General features: G+C 38.0%; 1 protein-coding gene across 2 annotated transcripts in view; it reads left to right on the forward strand.

The window, feature by feature from the left end:
* The window catches only part of LOC6579764 (zinc finger protein 423 homolog), a 41,069-nt gene that overhangs the window by 8,048 nt on the left and 8,180 nt on the right, over positions 1-24,841 (forward strand). Inside the window, exon 3 of one of the 2 annotated variants that reach the window (XM_044010744.1) lies at positions 8,218-8,319. In XM_044010744.1, the coding sequence (XP_043866679.1) occupies positions 8,218-8,319 (102 nt within the window). Of the gene's footprint in view, positions 1-8,217; positions 8,320-22,167; positions 22,570-24,841 lie in introns of those variants that run through there. The other variant, XM_032730549.2, reaches the window with a different exon arrangement.

Raw genomic sequence — 24,841 nt, forward strand, 5'->3', positions numbered from 1 at the left:
GGCCCGTTGTTGTTGTTGTTGTTGCTGTAGTTGTAATAAAGCAAGCGCCATGTTTAAATGGAGCACAAACCGATGACACACACACACACACACAGCTGCATATGTGTGTGTGTGCCTGTGTGTTCATTATTTGTTGCTCTTTTCTCTGTTGCCGCTGCCATTGCCGGGCCACGTATTCCCGCCGGACAAACAGACAAGCCAAGCGGCGATGGCGGCATAGAACATCATCATCAGCCAGGCTAGAGTATAGCACACACACACACACACATACATGTAGTTAGTGAGCGGCAGCCATGGGGAGCAGCACATGCAGCAGGCCAAGCTGGACGAGCGAGTCGAATGGCATTTTGTACGTCTGGGTGCGCTGCTCTTGTTGTTGTTGTTGTTGTTGTTGTACCTGGCAGCTCAAGTTTTGCTTATGGGCTCTGGACCCAAGCCGGTTTTAACCTCACGCTCGCACAGCAGCAGCAGCAGCGGCAGCAGCAGCAGCAGCGGGCCTCCACTAACGGCACTATGGAGAACCAAAACTTTATCACCCGTGCGCGCAGCTATACTCGCTCGCTCTTACGCTCGCCCTCTCACCCTACCTCTCTCTCTGTCTCTCTCTCTCTCACTCTCGCTCGCACTCTTCGCATATGACAAGTACTCTGCTGCAGTGCGTCCTCTGCTTGGCTGCCTCGTTTACTGTCATTGTAGCCCTGGACACACTGTGTCTGCCTTCTGCCCCGGTCCCTGCTCCCACTGCTGCTGCTGCTCCATGACCACGCCTCTTTCATCGTCCGTCGCCCACTTCGCTCTGGCTTGCTACAGCCAGTGCTCTCCAGTGTGTTGTATAATGTTCTAAAGGGAAATCGAGAGGCTGTGATAAGTTTGGGGGATCCGAAAATTGTCTTTCTGCCTTTGCTTCTGTTGCTTGTTGTTGTTGTTGCTGTTGCTGATGCTGCTGCTTGTTGTTGTTGTTGCTGTTGTTGCTGCCATGCGAAACCCGGCGAGAACGAATTGGCCCTTTTGTGCGCATCAACAACACGGCCCAAGTTGAGGCACCATCAGGCACCAGCGCAGTGACAGTGAAGCACTCGAAAATTAATCCAATATCTAATTTGATTACTGAATTACATATGATTAATAATAATTATATTTTATAGTAGATTTATTTTAAATATATTCTTGAATAATTTAAAAAATTATTTAAATTAAAATAAAAAAATTAATACTTTACAAAATCGTTGAAAATATTTCTTAATTAAATAAAATTATAATTTTTTACATTTTGCAAAATTATTATTATTATTTTTTTTTTTAATTTAGTAAAATATTTAAAATTATATATCTGAATTTATTTGCATTTACTTATAAATTAAATTTAATTAATATCTATATATATTTAATTTAATTATTTTCTAATTTTTAAATTTAATTTGTATTTTTCCATTTAAAAATCTGCACTATTTTATATACATATTTATTTATTTTTTAAATTCTTATTTTCATTTTAGTCTTATATTCATTAAATTTAAATTAGTTTCGCACCACTGTGCGGCTCAGCAAATGCCACAGTGTCACACACTCAGAAACTTGTGGCGTTCGCTATCCAAGGCTATGGCTATAATACACATATCCTCTCTCTCTCTCCCTGGCTCACTCTCTCTCTCTCCCTCTCAGTTTCCGTCTCTTTCTGGCCTCTTTCATATGCTATAACATTAATATGAGTTTTGCTGCTTATAGATTATATTTGTGTAAAGTTTTATGTTGCAATATTTCGGTTGCACACTCGATGAGGCGGGCGGTGGCGCTGCAGGGAAGGGGTTGGCTGCTGCGTAGGGGGTGCTCTATGACAGCTTGGCTACGTTTTGGTGTGCTAGAGAGGACGACACATCCGTTGGGAGCAACCTGGGTGCGAATAAAAATTATACATTGCCATATAAGCAGCCGAGTCGATTCGAGTCGAGTCGAGTTGGGACGAGACGAGGCGAGCGGAGGCGACTCAAGTCGACTCAAGTCGAGTCGACTCGAGTGGGGAACAACAACTGACACAATGTGCCACTGTACGTGTGTGTGTGTGCGAGTGTGGGTGTAGCATGTTTATTGGTATGCTCATTGGGGAGCATCTTGAGACCGAAACCGAGACAGAGCGACATCTTCTTGTTGCATAGCGAAGTTGCTCATTTTGCCATTATTATTCCGTTGTGTATCGAAAAAAATGAAACAAAAGTGAGTTATCAGCTGTCGCTACCTCCCTACCTCCCTCTCTCTCTCTCTGTCTGCTTTATAGTAAAATTATCAGGTGCAGAAACCCCTTATATGAGCGGTTGGGTTGCGCCCCTGGGAACACACGAAAGGTGCGTTAAATTTTATGACAAAACTTCATTGCTTTCAGTGGCTTTGATTAGGGAATTGCATAGAGTCGATGTTTGTGCGGCTCGCTCCCTCTCTTCCTCTCTTCCTATATACATATATCCCTCGCCCTATCCCTCTCTATGTGTGGGCATTTGTTTGCCTTGATGTTGTCTGGAATTTTGACAAATGGCATGACAAATTTTTGATGGCTTCACATGTCCTGGCGTCCCGTTCCACATATTGATTAATGATTATCTCGATTATAGTTGGCTGTGTCTTAAATTAATCGATAAATTGCTGGGAAATTATGTTTGTCTGGCAACGCCAACAAGAATTATTCATAACCTTATTGTTTGTTATATGTTTTGTTTGTTGGCCGCAAATGTCAAGTCATTTCTTCAGCTTATCGTTGGCTATTAAAAAGCTAAGCTAAACGAAAAATTGACCAAATCCCTGTTATCGATAGATGATTATTTAAACTTTATTATACACAGAAAAAATTACATTATTTTAACTTATAAAAATGTTCAAAATATACATACAATAATATGTATATTTTGAGCATTAATTGTTAGGATGTTAATCGATAAGTTGTCATCGATAAGTTTTTCATGCCTAATATATGCGTTTAGTATTTTTATGCTTTTAACTTAGTTATATCCAAAGAACAAAAGAGCATTGAGCCTACAAATATGTAATCGATACTTATCGATAGCCATCTAAAAGCAGATGTACGCTTAAAACTGGTAATAAATAAACACATGTTGGACTCAAGATCAGTTCAGCCACCCAGATATACGAAACTAGAGCAACGTGCTTTAAAATTGATATCGATAACATATATCGGTTTTAACAAATTGACGAATCCTTAAAGTATAAATTCATAAGGCCCTTCTAGTTTACTAATTGCAATCGCAAAATATTAAATCCAATGAAAATTCCCATTTATCGGTAATCGATAAATTAGCTATCGACTGTAATTATTTCAACTACGCCTCATAGCACAAATTCATTTAGCAGCATAAGTAATTTATAGCCTGCTAATTGCATCAGAGACACATTGAAGCAAATCGACATCAACCTATGTGCTCCACATGCTCCCATCTCTCTATATACTCTATCATATCATATCGTTTGATATTTTCGTTCTTCTAACTTTTATTTACTTTTTTTTTTGGTTTTTGTATATTTTGCTTGCAATAATTTTCAAACAGTGAAACACACAAAAAGCATTTGCGCAACAATTCCCAGCGGTTCGGGCAGGGGCCGCCAGCAGGGAGGAGCTGGAAGGTAGGGCGATAGGTAAGGAGCAGGAAGAATTTGGAGCACTGGGGATAAGGCAAAGGAGCAGCGTCTGAGGCAAACGAATCGAATTAAGAGCGAGTCACACAGCGTCGCTGTTGAGGGCTGGCGAACAACGTCCACATGGTGGGGGCTGACCCCCCACCCCTACCCCCACAATGCCCGCCGCTGGCCACCCTTTCTGGTCGCCGTCTCTGTTTTGCTGTCTTTCGGCTGTTCCCTGGGGTCAGACTCAGTTGGCGGCCGCTTCAGCCGTTCCCTGGGGGCGGGCGCCACTGGCGCAGCGTGGACTCGCGCTCACATTGCAGTGTCCAACAGCCAGTTGTTGTTGTTGTTGTTGTTGTCGGACTGGTTCTTCTATAGCTATAGCTACAGCTGGACCTGGGTCGGGACTAGGTCCTGGGTTTGGGCTTCGCTGTGCATTGTGTTGTAGGCAGCGCTTTGGGAAATTTGCGCGAGTGTTCTGCGCTGCTGCAATGGCATATGTGGGCGTGGCAGGGCATAAGCAGCAGTCGCAGCAACAGCAACAGCAACAACAACAACAGCAGCAGCAGCAGCAGCAGCAGCAGCATCAAAGCTCTTGGCCAGCAACATAAAAATGCGCGCAGAGCCGCGCTTCGCCTAATGGCCGCAAGATGGCGCTGGCATCATATGCAAATTTCGTTCGATTTATGAGCGGCACACAGGCCACACACATGCATATACATGCACATACTTTTCATACTCACACACACACACACACACATACAGACACATACACAGAGAGCATTCGCTTCATTAACATGACGAGCGCGCAAGATGCGAGCCATAAAATTAGCCCAGGCGACTGTCGATGCTGATGAATGCAACCAAACAAGCACACACACAGACACACACACACACACACTCACACACTCACTCACACGTACACCTCCCTCTAGCCATCCATAAAAACGCAATGAGCGTCGGCGAGCGGTGTCGAAAAATTTGCAAAACTCAAAGCAACAATTCGACGAAAGCCAATTTTAGCAGCACGCCACAAAGAGCGAGAGGGCAGCGAGTGTGAGTGGGAGCGAGCGGGGGAGGGGGCAAGGCAGTGAGTGTGTGTGAGTGAGAGCCAACTAGAGCACAAGAAAGTCGATTTGAGTGCAATGCGACGAAGATCTAATACACTTGAGCGGGGAGCTAGACGTGAAAGGTAGAAAAATACTAACAAATATATTAAAAGTAATAAAAAATATTAGAATAAATAAATATATTTTTATTATATAAGTCGAATTACCATTCAGCAAGTACTTACTTTTATATGTAACTCTGTCTAATAAGTAAATTTAAAAAAATTATTACAAGGCATTAAACTTATTTCCCCTTTTCAGGGTATAAAATTGCTGTTAAATTCATATTTAAAAAAATGGGGAAAATCTTAAAAATAAATTTATTAAGAAATAAATATTTTTCAATATTTTTTGTTAAATAGAAAATTATTCATATCAATTGAATAATTTTCTATTTATTTATTAATAATTTTAATTGTTCTTTTTTTTCTCCATTTTAAATTATTATATACAATATTTATATATTGTATTTATATTTTATACAATAATATTTATATATAACTTCATCTGAGCTAGTATGTCTAGGTTAGTGATACATATTTTTATGTCATTACGATGAATAACACTCAGAAAGATAGAGGAAAGTCCAAAATTTTAGAAATTCTAAATACTGCCTATAAGAAATGTAAGACATCCACTTAAGACATATATTTATATTTATATGTGAGTCCATCCATATAAGGGAAGCTCTGTAAATTGTTAAGCAAGATTTATGCCGTCAAAGAGCTGCTTAGATTTGATCTGTGTCGTAATACCCATGACTAGAGTATAGATCTCGACTAGAACAGGTTAGTGTAGCTAAAGAAGACACCTAACAGAAAGGGGCGGGGTGGAGCGGGCTACAGTTCGGGGTGGGGGCAGCACAGGCCATACGGCTCCCCATAGAGCGCATGTTGAATAATCATCAGGAGCAGGGCAACGGCGAGCTCGAGAGGTGCAGCAGCGGAGAGTAAAAGGTGGACAGAGGGGTGAGAAGCGCGGGGGAAGAGGGGGGGGCAGATACGACGCATCGTGTCAAAGTCGCCATTTGGACGCGTCGCCCAGGCGAACGTTGCACTTGCGTTCGCTGGCATGTAGCAAGTTGTTCGTGTGCTCGCCGCTAGATGGCGCTCAGCGCACGTGCAACATGCCACACACAGACACACACACACACACACTCATGCAGTGAAATTCGTAAAATTTTGTTTCCGCTGATGAAGTATTCCCCAGCTGCAGGACAAGGATTATTGGACGTGTGGCAACGTTCGCAGTTGCAGCGCAGCCCCGACTCCACTCTCTCCCTCCCTCTCTCTCTCTCTCTGGCTCTAGTTTATCCGCGGTATGCAAAGTGCGGCATAAAAGCACATCGTCAACAACGTCGCCATTGGCACCATCAAAGAAATGGCTGAAGCTGCGCTTAGAATGTTGCATGCCACACCATGCGAATCACCCTGTTGCTGCTGCGGCTGCTGCCGCCCAAAATTTCATTTTGTCATTAGAAACTAATAAAAACGCCAGTGGCAAATGCGTTTCGGCGCCAGCGAGCTTTATGTTTTCCACTTGCAATTGGGTTTAGTAATTAGTTGATGGCTCTTTATACGGATCTATAGTTGGCCTAATTATGCTTCGATACCAAATTGTGAGTGTTCAAGGTGGGTGTGAGTGCGCCTGCTGTAAGGGTAGATTGTAAAAAGCTAAAAATAAAATTCAGTTTAGTTTTTATGGATTGTTAAAGTCTGAAAGAGTTGGATATTGAAATGGAGTATGACAAGGGGGAGCTAAGAGAGACAAAGAATGTTATGAATTAAAAGAAGAGTTAGAGATCATATAAAGATTGTTTGAAATATTGTAGGTAGGTCTAAGGGAGAATATGAAGAGTGAATTCTTATAAATATGGATATTGTTTTAGTCGAATAAAGTAAGCAGATACATATAGAAGAGTAAAGTTATAAAGTAAACAGAAATAGAAGAGATAATGAAGAAGAACTTCCATAACTAAAATTTCTTTTTACTTTATTCAGTTAACGAGTTTTTCCCAAAAAATTATTTATTTATTAATGATTACCTTTTTCAAATAAATGTAGACTATATATACATATGTCGGTTAGATAATTTTCTCTTCTCTTCTTCCTCTTGCTAATCAGCTGTCCGATTTTTCACTAGCATCGTCAGGACCTCACTCGATATTAGTGTTAATCAATCAATATTACCCAATACCATGCATGAACCGATATATCGATAAGATATTCTATTCGAATAATATATCTACCACTATCTATATATATACTACTATCTGGGATCTTATACAGCTCTTCCTTCTTTATCAGGTCAATAGTCATCGCTCATGGTGTCCTACTCTGTTTCTTGGAACAAGAAAAAACCACTAAGAGCTCTGTCTGGGCTATACGATGACTAAGGCATCATTATTTCCTTATTTTCTTGGCCAAAATTCAATGCAGATGCTTAAATTCGAATTGGGGCTAATCTGAAATTAAAGATAACCAAAACATGTCCAATCGAGGTAGTGTCTAGAGAGACAAGAGAAACTAAATAACATAGACAATCTTAATACACTATAGAACTCACATGACCTCCATGGCATATCTCAGCCAGTTTCAGTGAAATTTGTCCACATTCTTAGGCTTCGCTTTTCTTCAATACCTCATATTATTTCCCGCATTAATGTCTCCAACATCTCAGACCACCTTCGCCATTTATTGGCTCATATTCAGTAGCCAAATAAAACACCTTTACATACACCCCTCCTTCGACCATCATCCCTTCACACTATAAAATTCATTTAAGACAAATATGCGCTGATTGTCTAACGCACAGTTCAAGGAGTAAAGCCAAAAATACCATAACTCAATGAATTCACGGGCTGCCAGACGGCTCAGCTGCGGCACAGTTGTCAGTCCAGAGTCCAGACAAAGGCGCGTCAAACGGTGCGTATGAGTAATGTGTGTGTGTGGCAAATGTAGCGCCAGGCATTCCACGTCTCGAAACGCAGACGGGTTCAAAGCCAACAAGAATTTGGTGCCTTCAGACAGAGGCGCAAAACACGTGTTAAGCCAACAGCTGTTCTGTGTGTGTGTGAGTGTGTGTGTGTGTGTGAGAGAGAGTTTCTGGTCAAAAATCAAAACAAAATTTGTGCGCTCAGCAAAATGAGAGGCAGGCGCATGCGCAGCAGCTAGCCAAGGTGCTCTTAAATGCTCTTAAGGCTGGAGGCAAAAGTGAGTAAGAGAGAGAGAGAGAGGAGGAGCAGAAGCCGGAGAAGGTGGTGCTGGGACATGGCATGGTCTGAGGCTATGCTTGGGCATGGAATTATGGCACCCAGGGGCATAGCATAATCAAAATTCCTTGCAACTGGGGACGTGGCATGCAGCTAGCGGCTGTGTGGAACGTGCCGCAGTTCAAAGCAGCTATAGCTGCAGCAGCTGCAACAACAACAGCAACAGCAACAATAAACTGCTACTTCTGCTTCTTCTTCTTGTTTCATTTCCAGAAGATGCCGAGGACGAGCTGGAAGATGATTTGCTTAGCCTGAGCGGCGATGAGGACTACGACGATGATGAGGAATTGCAAAGCCTGGACAGTTTCTATTCGGGTAAGTGAACAAACATGGACAGGCAGATATTTATATAAATATGTGTATGTGTATGTGTATGTCCATGTCTATGTATATACATATATTTTGTCACATATCAGTGGCAGCTCCTCTTGGCTCCAGTGTTAACCTTGCCATAACCATTGAAATTGCCGTATGGGGTATTATATGGCTGCCGGCGATGACACTCCTGGGTGCTCTACACCTGTGCCGCGGGTGTCGTTGCCATATGCCACACACACACACACAGAGTGAGTGGGAGAGAGAGAGAGATATACAGTGCGAGACTGAGACCGAACTGGGGCAGCCTAACTACGTTTTAAAAACCCCAAACAGCAATCAACACCAAGTCGGAGTCGCCGTCGCCACAGCCACAGACAGCGCCACAGCCAGAGCTGGAGCTGAAGCTAGAGCGAAAGCCACTTCACTTTCACCACATACATCCTCGTTGGCATTTACGAGCTGTCGAACGAGCGCTGCCTGAGCCGGAGTCTGAGACAGCAACAACAACAGCAACAGCAACAGCATCCACAGCTGCCCCGCCCGCCCCCTCTCGCTCTGTTAGCTCTGCTTTGCCACATTTCTCTCTAGTGCCATTTCGTATGCTTTTTCCTGTGTTTATTTGTTTCGTTTGCTGCTGCTTTGGCTCCTCCACTCGACTCGACCCTCATGCCTGCCACGCCTCTTGTTTGGCATCTCGTTTGTTTTTTCTTTTGCACAATTTTCTTGTGCTTTTTGTTTCTACTCGAACGTCGCGTCCTGCTGCTGGCTGTCCATTTGCTAGCCAAGCACACACACACACAAACACACACATGCACATGCATATGCTCACACACATGTAGACAGACTTCACTTGGCAAACTGCTTGAATAAGTCGACTGAGCTGGCGTTGGTTTAATGCCTTTATCGGGCTTCCTTCTGCTTGAGTACACTGAGCGAAATGAATGCGAATGTTAGGGTAATGATTGAGTTATTAAGTTTTACAATTATATTGTGTAGAGCCATTGCTTATTAGACAAAAAATAAGAAGATCTACTACCTTCTTAGATTAGTGTTTATTTACCTTAATCTGTTTTTCATAAAAAAGAACAAAAAATAGTTTATATTATTTATAAAAAGTCTATTTGTATGCGTATATTTATAAATTTATTTTTATATTTTATTTACTTAAAGTTTTTTTTATTAATTTATTTTTATGTATATTATTTTATTATTAAACTTATTAAATTGTTCAACAAATATATTTATTTAAAAAATATATTTATTTTTTATTTATTTATATTTTATTATTATTATATATTTATTATATATTTATTTTTAGTTGTTATCTAATTTCTGTATTTTATTTACTTATTTTTTTTATTATATATTACATATTATATCATATTTTTATTTATCTTTTATTAATTTATATTTATGTATATTTTGTTCAATTTTTTTTTTATAATATATTTGTTTTAATTTTATTATTATTATATATTTATTTTTATTTTTAAATTAATTTTTATTTTTTTATTTTATTTTTTTATACATATATATATATATTAAATATATTTCTTTCGCTCAGTGCACACACTTAGTTAACCTACCACAGCTCTCAACACTTGGCTAGTCGAAAGGACCCTGCCCGCCCCTCGGCTCCAGACAGTCTTGTGCCTCCCGCCCGGCCCGGCTGCTTGGGCAGTTTTGATGGTCCTTGGCCAGCTAGCCGAGGAGCCGTTGTGTGTGGTTGGCTCCATGGAAATCTAGCTCTGTGGCTTCGTGTGCGCCACGACTATTTGGCAACAATTTTGAAACGTTTTACGGCTTGCGATGTGATTTGAAGAAATTGTGCTGCGGAATTTGTGCAGCTGATGCGGCTGCAGCGCCTAAATGTATGCAATGAAATGCAATTAGTTGCAGCGCCGTCAGACAATGAGAGAGAGAGAGAGAGAGTGTAAGAGTGAGAGAGTGAGAGAGTGGCTTACTTCTTTGTCTGCGCTAGAAACTTGCACTCAAGTCATTTCATTTGTTTGGCTTTGCCTTGGACTTCCGGTCGGACGGAGAGCCTGTGTCCTTTTGATTTATTAATAGCACGTGTACGAGACGCAGGAAACAGCGGCCCCAACTAGTTTAAAAACTGACAAGCTAACAGAGGAGTAGCTGAGTAGAGGGGGGGCAGGGGCGACAGTGTTAGAACGAAGGTCGCTTTATTAAGACATGCTGTATGCAAATAGTTAGTTAGTTCCGTTTCAAGTTTCCTTTTGATGCGACGCAATTAATTACACATTTGTCTTACAAGACAAACACGACAAGCCCAAGCACAGCCCAAAGAGTGCAAAAAGCAAGCGCCTCACATGTCCGCCTCGACTAAGACCATAAATAATTGCTGTTTGTCTCCAAAAAAAGAGAGAAGAGAAAAGAAGAGAATAGAGCATGGGATTTGTTTACTTCAATTTATCCCACAGCCCTGTGGATTTGCCTGTGGACCAGCCCAATACCCTGTTACAGGGGGTGGCAGTAGGGGTAGGTCTGTTGTCTTGGTCTAGTGGTTGGTATATTACTATACTAATTCTATATTGTCAACATATATACAAAATATAAATACTATATATTATAATATCTTCAGTTTTATGGGCTCTAGAAGAGACTTCTGTTAAGGAGTTGATTTGGAGAGTAATTTTAGTACTTTTATTTTAGTAAATGGAGTCTGTTAGTCGCTCACACTTGAGTACAGCAAAACTATTTACAAGAAATGGTAATTGTAGTAGATTTTCTTTAATGCTAGATAATTCAGAGTCTCTAAGAATAATTTAGAGAAATTAAGAAGTATGCATTAGTCGAGCAGGCTCTACTTTTAGACAATGTGCGTTCTATCCTTTCATTATAAAGAGCTCAAGTGTCAGTTGGTATATGAATAAGCATTCCCTATTGAAAACCTTAATTTACAGGGTATTTATTAGTAGAGCATGCCTAAAAAACAATTTTGATTCATTAGCGTACAGCAAACGCATTTAGAACATTTACTAGCAATACTACGCACTCCAATTTATACTGGGTATCTACTAGTCGCGCATGTTTCAAAGAAGCTCATATTAGCTTATGGCTTCAAGTGTCAGTTAATATATTAATAATCATTTACCCATCGGAATGCCAACATTTACAGGGTATCCACTTACCAGGCACTTACCACATTTTATTTACAACTGTAAAATTCCTGCCTAAAGTGCTTTAGCAGGCATTCAAAAACTCGTTACAGGGTATCTGCTGGCTAGGCCCACTCTGCTACAGTTCAAGAGAAAAGCATAATGTTCCCAATTATATGTTGAGGCTTCTGAAGATTTGTGCTTAAAGTGGCGAAAAATTCTCACAGTGCCCGCGGCTTCTCGAGCTGCTCGATGTCCGTTGCTTTCACAAGAAATGAACGCAAATTGCTGTAGATGTCAATCTCTGGTGGAAAACTGGTCACTAAAGCGGTTAGCAGGAGATGACATGGCACAGTTTAATGAACCACACACACACACACACACACACACATACACATACACTGTCTCTGTGTGCGTGTGGCACTCAAAAGGGCCGAGATCACGTTTAAGCTAAAGATCTCTAACCAAAATGCCGCACTTAATTGGGTCAACACGCATCAAATGTGCCTCACAGCTAAACGCACTCTCTATAGATACGTATATCTCTATCTAGCTGTACGTAGTCTAGCCCTTGGCAACGCCCTCCTTAGTTCCATTTCTTGGCTTCGTATTGCCCATAAATAATAACTGCCTAAAACAGCAACAACAAGTCAAAAACTAAAACGCAACTTTGCAATCTCAGGTGTACAAACGCCTTGACACCAAAGCTAAACAAGAGGAGCGAAAAAACAGCAAAACAACAACAAAAATCAGAAAAACGCTGCGAAAAGTTGTTCCACATAGACCAGTGTTGAAAAGCGCTCGAGAGTTGGCCTGGAGGGGGCAGAGGGGGTGGATATAAGGTAGGGTTATAGCTGCACTTGGCACGCCCTGTCAGCTGCAGCGACTTACTTTTTACCAATTTCATATACCCTGCAAATTAGCTGAGTTTGGGTATATTGTTGCTGTGGAGCAATGAGGTAATGGGCCATGGGAGTTATCTGTTATTAAAGATTTGATTTGAAGGTTTTAGATTAGTTAGTTTTGCTTAGAAAATTAAATTGTATTTATTTATTTATTTAATTGTTACGGCGAAATAATTTTAAATAACAATTTAACTTAAAGCTAGAGCAACGAAGGCCTTCAGCTTGACTTAGTATTGACTGTAATACCCTCTAATTAATAAAAATATTTAAAAATCGATATTATAATATCATATAATAATTTTTCTAACTATATAAGAAAACACCCTCATTACAGGGTATTCATAAGTGGATCACTTCTTAGCTTGAAACAGTCTTAGTTTTGTCTGCAGCATCAAGCAAATGCTGGACGCGCGAGACGCTGGCGCGCTGTCTGTTTCCCGCGAGTCCTGCTAGAGGCTGCCTGACCATGTCCTGGGAATCGCGCCAAAAAGGACTCGAGCAAAAGTTATGACACGCCCAGCGCTTTGTTTTGTTTGCTGTTTGTCTTCAGCTGGCTGTTGCCACCTTTTGCATGATTTATGTGCGTGATTTATGTTGCCTGGCCAAGTTTTCCACCCCTACCCTCCCTCCCCTCTGCCAGCAGCAGGACTTTCCCCCACCGAGAAGTCCAGGCAACTTATTCTTATTTTTCGCGCAAGACGTTTTCATTTCGCATAAAAAGTCTGCGAACGTTTTACGACACACACACACACACACGCGCGCAGAGGACGCCAATTGGTTTAGTGCCCCGCTACCGCTCTCGCCCTGTTCTTGCCCCCCTTTTTGGTGGCTCCCATGTGCATACTTTTGGTGCCACTTTCGCCGTTGCTTGTCTTATGCGACTCCAAGGCACAATTTCGCGCACCACCCGCTCCTTGGGGACACACTCCACGCACTCCACACACACCATGCACCACACTCCACTCCACACTCCACATTCCACACCCACCCTAACCTAACCCAGCTCTTCACATTTGCGTATTCTCTGGAAAGATAAATTCTTGGTAATTTAAATGAAATACACGCTGAAATGTTTTTCTTACGCTTCCATTTCCTTGGCATTAAAGGATTTAATTTGGACGTATTGTTATGTCTTTCCTGTCCTCTGCTTTCCTTTGCGCCTCTACACCGCATAAATCTTATATACGGCCATACATTATTTAGGCCGGTGGTTGCAGGCCAATGGACCTGCCCCTTGTCTCTTACCACAGCTCGTAACTCGCTCGTATCAAATGATTGCAATTGCCTTTGCATATCTCTGGCCATGATATGGAAGGTGAATATTGACAGAGGGCAAGGTGGAAATTAGGAATAGACATCGGGTTATAGTTTCTACTGTGTGTATATTAACCGCAGAAGAAATTTTTGAAAAATTCTTATCTAAGCCTAAACAGCTTTTTTGCTTTTCCTTCAAACTTCTTAAGGAATTTCGTATATTAAATAAGGCAGTTTTAGCTTTGCTAACTATCAACTTGATTTCTTGAAATAATTAATTATACCAAATAAATTCTTATATAAATAACATGCTTTGAAAAAATTAATAAGACTGAAAAATATTAATTAATAAACTATATAGAATAAATTCTTATATAAATAATACATGATGAATAATTAATAAAAGTGATAAATTATAAAAAAATAATAAATTTTATAGAATAAAGTCTTATATGAATAATATGTAATGAATAATTAATAGGAGATTAAATAAAACAAATATTTAGTCAGAAGAATATATAAAATAAATATATAGAATAAATATTTTATATCAATATTAATATTAAATATATAAAATAAATATTTTATATCAATATTAATATTAATTATGTTAATTATTAATAATATGAAGATATAATAGTCAGAAGAATAAATACAAGAAATACATAATAATATAGAACACATTTTTATATAAATTATATGCATAATTAATAAAAAAAAATATATATAATAATAATAATGTTTTGAAGAACTGTTTTGTGCAATGGCATTATATAATTAAGAAATAAAAAATAAATTATGAATAATAAATAATGAACAGTTTTAAAACACAATATATACTGATATACAAATGACTAGTAAATAAATAAATTTTATTTTAATTTAAAAAATATATAATATTCAAATATAGTTTTCTTTAGGAATAAATAACAAATTTATAAAATTATACTAAAATGAATCAATAAATATAAATAAAAACAAATAAATACCTTACAAAATAATTGATTATAAAAAATATAAACAAATACTATAGAATTAAAAAAAATAATAATAATAATAAAATTTATATTTAAGTTAAATATATAAATAAAAATAATAATAATAATTAAATATGAATTATAATTTTCTATATTTAAATATGAATAGTGAACAACAAAATTTTAACAATTTGCGAAAGTGCTTAGTATTAGATTTGGGGTAAAATCCGAATCAACTTTATATATATGTATATAGCAATGATTTTTTAATTTACACGTAAGCTTTATCAAAAAGTCTCTCATTAACTTAATATTTTTATTCAATTTTAAAAGCAGCAAGGCCTTTGCCTTTAAGTTCTGCTCTCTAAGCCAGCTAACTGATTAGTGCACTTAGTGCATTTCCCAATTTGGCCATTTACAGTATTTTGGGCATCGCCCACATGTGAACGTAATAAGCCATAAATAATTTTATTTACCTCCAGGCATTAGGCGGGCATCATTCGCTCTTTTATGCCCATAGTCGGGCTATGCATAGCAAATGCAATTGCAAAGTCTTCAGTCGATAGTTTTTGGCCCAACTGGTTGGCTGTGCCTTGGTTACCTTTGGCTTATTAGTTAAATGTCAAACGCAATGGCAAACGTCGACGACAAAATGATGATGGGCAATAAAATGATTTTATGTTTATTATCAACATCAACAAGCAGCGGCCGTGCGTTCGCCATCGTAAACCCAATTTCGCCAGCGAAGCCGCTAAGACCCGAAAGAATTGTCGACCCCTTTAGTTTTCTGCTGCCTCTTCTGCCTCTTCTGCCCCTTCTGGTTCTTGTGTTTGCTTCTTTAGTGGATTGTTCCGTTAACAGCGGTACTTGAAACGCCCGACCATGGAGTTCTAGTTTCCGGGGCTTTGCACGGCAGCGAGAGAGGTGTAGATAGCCATCGGGAACCGGAATCGCCGCCGCACACAAAGCACAAAAACGGATGTGGCAATCGGACATGTTAATCTGTTTGCTCAAGATTTTTTCTGTTTGCATTTCAATTACGAGTGCCTCAATTTCAACGCTTTATGGCACGCGTGCCCAGTGGCACAACAGCTGCCACAGTTTGTGGCAACACACACACACATACAGAGACACTTGGACATTCAGCTGCCCCATTCGTGACCACAAGCTTGAGGGCACGTGCCCAGCTGTTTGGGGGGCTCTAAGGTCTAAGCTCAAACTATGCTGCGGTTTTGTTGGGCAGGTGCGAAAGTCAATTATGGCCAGGTTAGTCAGTCAGGCTGAAACGAAATGCTCAAAAACCTTTAGTCGAACCCTTTTCAAAAGCGGGGCGTCAGTTAGGGGCAGGCGTTACGCACCCGACACGTCGCCAGCCACATCATCATTAGCATGACTGACAGTCAGCCGATCAAGATTGAGTCAGTGCTCGATCAATGAACCGAACTGAATCGCAACTGCACTGAACTGCCTCTACCTGCCTGCCCTAACTACCTTGATTGATTTGTGTCAGCGCCTGCAGCCCGTAGACCTGATTCTGATGCTGATGTTGATGCCCGCTCCCTGATTGAGTTCCCTCACTTCACTTCAGTTCAGTTCATTTTTCATTCAACAGGACTTTACGCAACTTGACATCGAGAATAATAGCTCTTAAAGGATCATCATTATGCATCCCGATGACTCCTCACTTCATCTATAGAGATATATCTGTATCTTTATCTGATTGTGTGCCTCTAATTATTGTTTTGGTTTCTGTCTATGAATTGACTTTGTCTCAAATGTTTTGAAAGGCTGCGCAGTTGGGTTCCAACTGGCGCCCAGCTAATTGGGCTTTGGTTAGGTAGGCGTGGCCCAAATGCTATGCTCGGAAGTGAGCTCTGAAAGGAGTAAGCCAGGTGAGTAGTGTAGCTGAGTGTGGTTGGGTTTGTTTTGAAGAATCTTTAGTATTTATAATCTATTTTAATACTTGACTGAGGTTGTTCCTTAGAGCTGTCGAGCTCTATATTTAGTTATATATAAATTCTAATTACTTTCCCTATATATCATAAAATTTTTAGAGCTTAAAAATTCAGCAGCTTGTCCGAGCTTTCTGGCATCTCCTGATGAAATACTCCCAACTTAATCTCTCTAACTTTTTAACATTGTAAGACAATCGAATATTTTTTTTATTTATTCCTATTTATAGTGAAAATTATGAATCCACTAAGAATTTATAGAAGAGCTTTAAAGAGTGTTATATATTTAGAAAATATTTATTTATAATATTATACATTTTTTACAAGTAAAATCTCGTGCTTCGTTCTTAGAGCCTTTCAAACCTTCATTTCTTTTTTTTCTCTCTATTTTTTATATATTTCTATTTTAAAGAGAGAATAATATATATTTCTATATTTTTTAGACACTAGACTATACACAAAAATAAAAAAATTAGTTAAACTAATTGACACCAATCAGAAATATTTAAAATAAGAATATTGCATGACTTAATGCGATTTAAATGCTCAGCAAAAATATAGAATTTTTTAGCATAAAGTACAAAAATAAAGAACAATTGAACCTTTTTTGGGTTTACTGATATTTTTGTATATATTTTTTTTGTTGGGTCAGTTAAAAAAGGAGCAAAGCCTCTAATTAAATGTGGTCTTAAGCGTCTGATTAATTGTGCAGTTAAAAATGAGCGAGCCAGCAGTTGAGGCTTCAAATCTACAGAGGCAGATAGAGAGAGGGAAAGTAGAGAGAGAGAGAGAGAGAGACACACGTATATATACTCATTAATTTATGCACATGGGCAGCGGGATTCGAGCTGTGGTCCTTGGGCTTGGAGCTGTCAGTACATCAAAGTGACAATTTGAGTGACTTCAGCAGCGAGCGGCAATAGAAATGGCTAATTTAAAATGCGCTGCGACCTGGTGACGTGGTAACAAAAGGACACTTGCGCTGAAGGACAATGGCTGACAGGCAGCTAAAGCGGCACCCCGCACACCCACACACACAGCTGCAACATATGAGTGTGCGAGTGTGTGTGTGAGATGTGCTTATTTTTATAATTTATCTATTATGCATGAGGGCGCCAACAAAAAACCAAAAACCCTTTGCCTGTCAGCAGCCGAAAAAGCCTGACACATGAGTGGAAGCACCAGTCCCACATCCCCACCCCTCCACCTGCCCACCCACACAGCAATCTCATCTACACCTCTGCTCCCTGCTCGCTGTTCTCTGTTCGCTGACCAACAAATCTCAGTCAAAGTCAAAGTCAAAAGTTTTTGGCGTCACATTAGCCGCGCATTAAAAATGCACAGAAATCAAGACCTAGAATGTGGCAATACAAGCTGAAAAGGGTGAGCGACCAGCAGATACCCTGTCGGAACAATATGAGTATAAATGAGAACTTTTTGAATAAAAATAAAATTAATACAGGTGAAATAAATAAAGTATGTTTGAAAAACTATAAATAAATAAATAAATGGTAATATAAATATATAAATATATTTTTACTAAGTAATTAAAATTATATAAACATTTGTTTAAATTTGATTTAAAAAAAGTAGCTTTCTTTTAACATATAAAATATTAAAATAATACTAAATTATTATTTATTAAAAAATAATAATCAAATTAAAATTAATTTTAAAAAATCAATAAATCATATCAAAATTGTAAGCAAAAAATGATATAAAAATATAAAAGTTATATAACAAAAAATTACAATAATTATAAATTAGTAAAAAAAAAAAATAATAATAATAATAATAATATTAGAAACTGGAAAAATACCATGAGTAAAATACCAAATAAAAAACCAAATTTGTATACAAAGCTTCAGTTTTATAAATTATTTTTATTATTATTATTCAACTGCTTTTAGTTTGCACACCATAGCCAACGTCAACAACAATCGCTGGGTATACAAAAAAGGAGTCAAAACTAAGGCAGACTCAGTGTCAGGGCGCATTTAGTATTTACCTGGCATCTGGTCACCCTTTCACCCACCACGCCAAAAGTCCACATGAAACACAGCAACCTACCCCGCCCAGCAATACAAAAAGCCTCGACTCTGGGCTCGTGGTGGTCGTCGTCCTGCAACGTGCTGCCTCCTGCTCCTGCTGCTGCTGTCACAAAACTGTCAGTCAAACGTAATTAACACAGAGACAAAAAGGCAAAAAGCCAAAGAGCCAAAAATCCCAACTCAAATGCTAAAAACTTTTACATTTTTCCGCCGAACATTTGAGCATTTTCGAACGGGCGCTAAACAGATATGTTGAGTACACTGGAAAACGCTTAGCAACACGATTTTCCATTGCTCGAGCAATTAGCTTGACAAATTTCATGATTTTCTTGCTGCAATTAGAGCGAAAACTTTGGGCGTTCGTCTGTGGGGGGCGGCCATGAATTTGTTTTCTTGTTTTCCAATTTAACAAGTTTTTTCTGCGCTAAAACATTAAAAATTAAGGATGCTAAATTAACCTTAATTGGTTTTTTGGATGTATTGGATTGATGGGCTCTACATCTATTATTTAATCAATTTCAAGTTGTCTCAATTCTAGGAAATTTTTGGTTTTTGGCCAATTGATATTTTAGCTGATATTTGGTTGAGTAAAGGTTAAGGTGTAAATGTTTTATTTTAAAATTTCTTTAAATGCCAAGATATTTTTTTATTAATTTTTTAATAAAAAAAAAAAAAAATACAAATTCAGACTTAAAATGATAGATATACCATATATTTTATTTTATTAAATTACATTTGTATAGTATTTTATATATTTTATTTATATAATTAAAAGTGTTATAATACACTAAAAACTAAATTAGTTTTGGAGTAATTGAGCTACAGGGAGAGGAATTTCGTACTTCCAAACTCAAACCAAAGACTCAAACGACAAACTCGCGCAAACGCAAACATAACACAGTTACAATACCAGCAACAGCAACAACAACAACCGAACGAAGAGCTCAACACATAACCGCACAATTAGCGCAGCTTTCGCTGTAATTAAGCATAAGCAAATCCCGCAATCGACAGCGCTGTCAATGAATGCGCCGAATACGAACTGAAAAAAAAGCACAACAACAAAGGCAACGACAACAGCAGGTAGAGCGATACCAAGAGAGTTGTCCAACGGCTGCAGAGTAAATAACCGAAAGAGAGAGCAGCGTGTCTATAGCTATCACGCTCACAGTAGCGGCGCATGCGTTGGCAGCGCAACGAACGAATGCCATTGGCTGCCCTGCGACCAATGGCAATTGGGCAGCGCAGTTTATGAGAGAAAAAAAAGTAAGCCGAGCACTACTACAGCAACGACAACAGCAGCAACAAAAGCTGCTAATGTGTAAAGTGATTTTTTAATTGCTCTAATAGTTTTTTGTTAAAGTGAGCGGCAGCAGGGGGCGGGTGGGTCGGTTGTGGGCGTGCTGTGTTGAGTGCTGCTGACAGCAACGGCAGAAAAAAAATCATTTTTGCTGCTGCTGCACTTTTTGGGGCTTTGTTGCTGCTACTGCTGCTGCTGTTGCATGCATAATTAATTTGGCTTTTAGTGGCATGCAGCATGTTGCCTCTGACTGCCACTGAGTGTAGCCTGTGGTGGCACTGCCACTGGCACTCGTTGTCCTTGTTGGCCGCAATTTTTGCCATATTGACGGGCGACATTTGCTGACTTTTAGCGCTAATGGCTTAAACGTGTTCGCTGCCGTTTTTGGCCTTTTCAATTGATTTTTTTTCCTGTTTTCTCTTGTTTTTTCACTCATTATTTTGTGTCAATTTCAGTCAATTTTTGTTGGCGCTTTATTGGCGGCATTTGTAATGCGTTTACTTTTATATGCAAATGGATGTAGTTCATAAATATTAACAAAGGCAAAGAGCAGGAAAGAAAGTGAGAGGGGATCTAATGATAAAAACATCTTTGGCATGTACATAAAAACTTTAATGGACATCTGTGACCTAATGTAATAGAGTGATAAATTATATGTAGAATATATTATTTATATCACTAAAAGTTTCATTTGATTACTCAATTAATGCGATTTAAATAAATTGAAAATTTATTTTAACATTCTTTTAACTAGAGTGAGTATCAATTATATAAATATTAATTAAAAAGTATTTTTGTAAGTGAAATCCAATGCATATAATGAAAAATAGTTAATGCAAGTCAGATTTCTGTAGATATTTAGCTTATGTCAGTTTTGGGTTCCTTAATAACAAATCTTATTGGTTTATCTTTAAGAGCATTTTTTATTAGAGGTCGAATTCTGCTAATTTCAATAAAGAAGTATTAATCTTAGACTATTCCAATGCATTTAAACATTCCAGAGAATGCAGTGAAATTGCATTATCAAATATATATAAATTGAAAAACATTTTATTAAGATGCATAATCCTATATGGCTAAAATTTCTTTTTATTGAATTAATGCGATGATTTGAAAGTAAATTAAAAATAATTATGCATAAATAATAAATGCCATAATATGAGAAAAACAGTATGAATTCGCTAAATTGTCGACTGAAAGCATGTTAATATATATATATATAAAAAAAAATACATTCCCATATTATTTATTTATTATTAATTTTAAATTAAGTGCAATAATGGCTCAGATATATTTACATGAAAGAGTCATTCATAAATAATAAAATGTAAAATATTTAATACTTTAATTAATTTAATCCTTTAATTTGCGCAATATCCTCTTAGAAAACCAACGCAATATCTCAGCTTCCAACAAAATTAGAAACCTTTTTTAATTTTACCTGTCGACAGAGTCGACCAACCTAAACGCAAATAGAAACCAAGCAGAAGAAGAAGAAGCACAAAACACAATAGCAGTTAAAAAAAAAAAAAAAAACTTTCCAAAAGCTTCAACACCTGACATTTTGTCTAATTTGCATATTTCTTTGCGGCCTCAACTTCGTTCGTCGTTTTTTTCCACATAAATAAGAAATATATATATCAAAATGTACAGCTACCTCCCCTTCCACAGCAAATTAACAAAGTATGTGCGCGCTCACCCGCTCTCTCTCTCTTCCGCGCCCATAAGCTAAATGAACGCCCAATGTGACAGTCGCACCATAGGGGCTCCCATGCTCCGCCTTTTGACTGGCTGTACATAGGCAGCACACACACACACCGACACACATGCCCAAACATACACATTGACGCTCTTGCTCTCTCTCTGTGTGCTGGGTTGCGCTCGCTCGCTCACGCATGGCTGCGTTTCGGCTTCCGTTAGCGTGTGTTCGTGTGTGTGCGCTTCTGTATGGGGCGCCATTTAATGCTTTGCTTTGTTGCTTCTCATTTGCTGGCAGCGCAGCAGCGACGCCGACGCCGCGCGCTTGGTGCGAGAATCCCAAAAGGCAGGCCGCACACGCACCAACACATGCAAGCGCACACACACTCACACAGACACGCATGCGCTGGGCAACCAACTGGTTCGCCAAGTGCTCGCATTTATTGCTGTCGTTGTTGTTGTTGTTGTTGTTGCTGCTGCTGTTGGTTGAATAGGCGTTGACGCCCGTTGCTTTTGGCTGCTGCGACGACGACGGCGTCGACAGCGACGGCGTTTACTGCTTCGGGTTTCCTACGGCGCTTGGCTCTTGGCTCTGATTTAGTCACATTTTGGTGCTCGCGGCATTAGGACGTCCTCATTGTCGCGCCAACATCTTAAACAACAACAACAACAACAACCGTTGCGATCCTTTGGTGTCGCGCGCGTTAATTGAATAACAAAATTTGTAATTTTAATCAAGCGAATAGCGAAAGGCAACAAAGCATACCGCAAATTCCTATGGAGCAGCTTTAAAGTTCTTAGTGATAAATGTTTAGTGTGAATTGTGTTTGTTTCCGAAATCAATTTGATTGATTGATCAACTGATTGATTGATTGCATGCTTGCTGACAATGCCATGATGGCCTTAAAGATGTTGTATCGCGGTCCCAGTTCGCGTTTAGAGAATTTAATTGAAAAGATTCAAGCGACCAAGGAGATAACTAATAACGGTAATTAGTGTGGGTGTTAACTAGAGAATAATAAGATGACTAAATGATTATACCCTGAATTTCCAATTCTCCAATGCGCTCAGGGCATGCAAAAATAGAGTGGGGAGAGTCTTGGTCCCTGGCAATTGGAAGGCTTAAATGAAAAACTCTATCTGAATTTGAATAAATATTCTAATTATTATTAGACACTTTCGTATGTATGTATATGTTTTTAAATATGTATATAATCATATATCTACATAAATTTTAATGCCGTAAATAATTGCATTAATGCTGTCAGGATTCTATAAACCGTTCAGCCATTTAGATAAGTGCGACTAAGCCCTAAGTCTTTAAAAAAAAAAAAACTTACTAACAAGCTTCATGTTAACATTTAAATTAATAATATGTATTAATCATAATATTTGTTTTAAACTCTTTTGAGCTGATTCCAACATCATAAAAAGGCTTGGAAAACTAGCTAGCTTAACTTATATAAAAGATGCTAGACGTACATATATACAAAGCTCAATATTATGTATCGTGTATATATGTATATGCCATATAGATTTATATAGGTTTTCTTCTATGGGTTAGTTAGCTAAAACATCGAACATATTAATTCAATGGAATTTATACATAAATATAATACACTCCCAGATTCATTCAGGCAATTATATTATATAATACAATATATAAAATATAATAAAATCTTATTCTATTTTAATATTTGATCTGTTTAATTAAAGCTCATTTATTATTGAGCATATTATCATTGATATATACTATATTGATTTCAAATATATTTAATACCATTGCATCCATAACTCTACATTCTTCTTCTTCTTCTTCAAATCCAAATGGTCCAACTTACATAAATATTCCCTAATAATTATTTTCAAATCCCACTACAACTGCTTTTCATAACTGTTTCTGCAATCTGTTTAAACCCCTTCAACTGACATCTGACATCCCCCATCATCAAATCTTAAGATTTTACAAAATCTCTTTAAACTTTCTTTGACCCAAGTAACTCCAGAAACTGAGAACTGTCAACTGAGCCGCAGATGCTGCTCAATTGACGCCTATATTAATTAAATTGATGCATTATTTTCATGTTTCCTCATTAAGGGGCCAAAAGCGGTTGCCTGAGGAGCTCCTAAGAAGAGCCACACTTCTGATCCGACCCACTCGGATCAGAGTTCAAGCGATGCCAGCCAAAACAAACAGAGCTGCATAGTTAACTGATATAGCTAGACAGATAAAAATACATATGTATGTATGTAGGTATGCCAGTATAGATAGACAGAGGGACGGACATAGGCATCGGCTACAATTAGCTTCAATTAAAGTTTTTCCAAAACGGAAAGTGAACCGAAAGCAAAATAAGAGACGACACTTGGCGCGTGGTGATAGATGAGTAAAATGTATATACACTGGGAGAAATTACTGGGAGAATTAACAAGATTAGTGAAAAATGTGAGGAGCTGATCTTTGGCTTTCTTATATGCAGTATATACAATATATAATATAGTTCTGTATATTTTATATATGTATACTGATTTTTTCCAAATGCGAAGTATAGATGAATGTTTTTTAGTTTAATATAATTTTTAGAAAATAACCTTAATCAGAAATAAAAAGAAACATGCAAAAAAAAAAAAAATAATAATAATAATAATGTAGAAACAATTGTAAGAAAAATTATGTATTAAAAATTATAAATTATATATATAATTTTCTTAACTTAACATATTTCATAAAAAAAGAGAAGACAAGCCAGTTTTACTGTTATGATTCATATACTATTTCTGATTATCATATGAAAATATAATTTGAATATGTCATATATATTTTATTTTATATATACATATGTAAAATAAAAACAAATATTTTATTTATATTTAAAATAAAATATATGTATATAAGAAATCCAGCCTAATATAAAATATATTTATTATATATATACATGTATAAAAGTATATATACAATGGATGACTGCAGAGCTCTTCAATAAATACTTCCCATGAACCCAGATCCCTCTACAGCTTCTTCTGCTAAGCCTTACACTCAGCACACTCTCTCACTCTCGACAATTGCGCTCAGTGTATTTATTGGAGTGACCCTCATTGCCCCGATGCTAATGCTAATGTGTGATGCGGAGTCAAGTGGCAGTCAGAACTTGTAATTAAAATGCTCTTAAGTACAGTGAGCGCAATTAGTTTGCATGAAACAAACGTGCGGCTCATTTACAGTCAGCGAGAGTGGGAGATCAACAGACAATGGGGATGGC

The sequence above is a fragment of the Drosophila mojavensis genome, unplaced genomic scaffold, assembly GCF_018153725.1.
Source record: "Drosophila mojavensis isolate 15081-1352.22 unplaced genomic scaffold, ASM1815372v1 contig_80, whole genome shotgun sequence".
In the NCBI taxonomy this organism is placed as follows: domain Eukaryota; kingdom Metazoa; phylum Arthropoda; class Insecta; order Diptera; family Drosophilidae; genus Drosophila; species Drosophila mojavensis.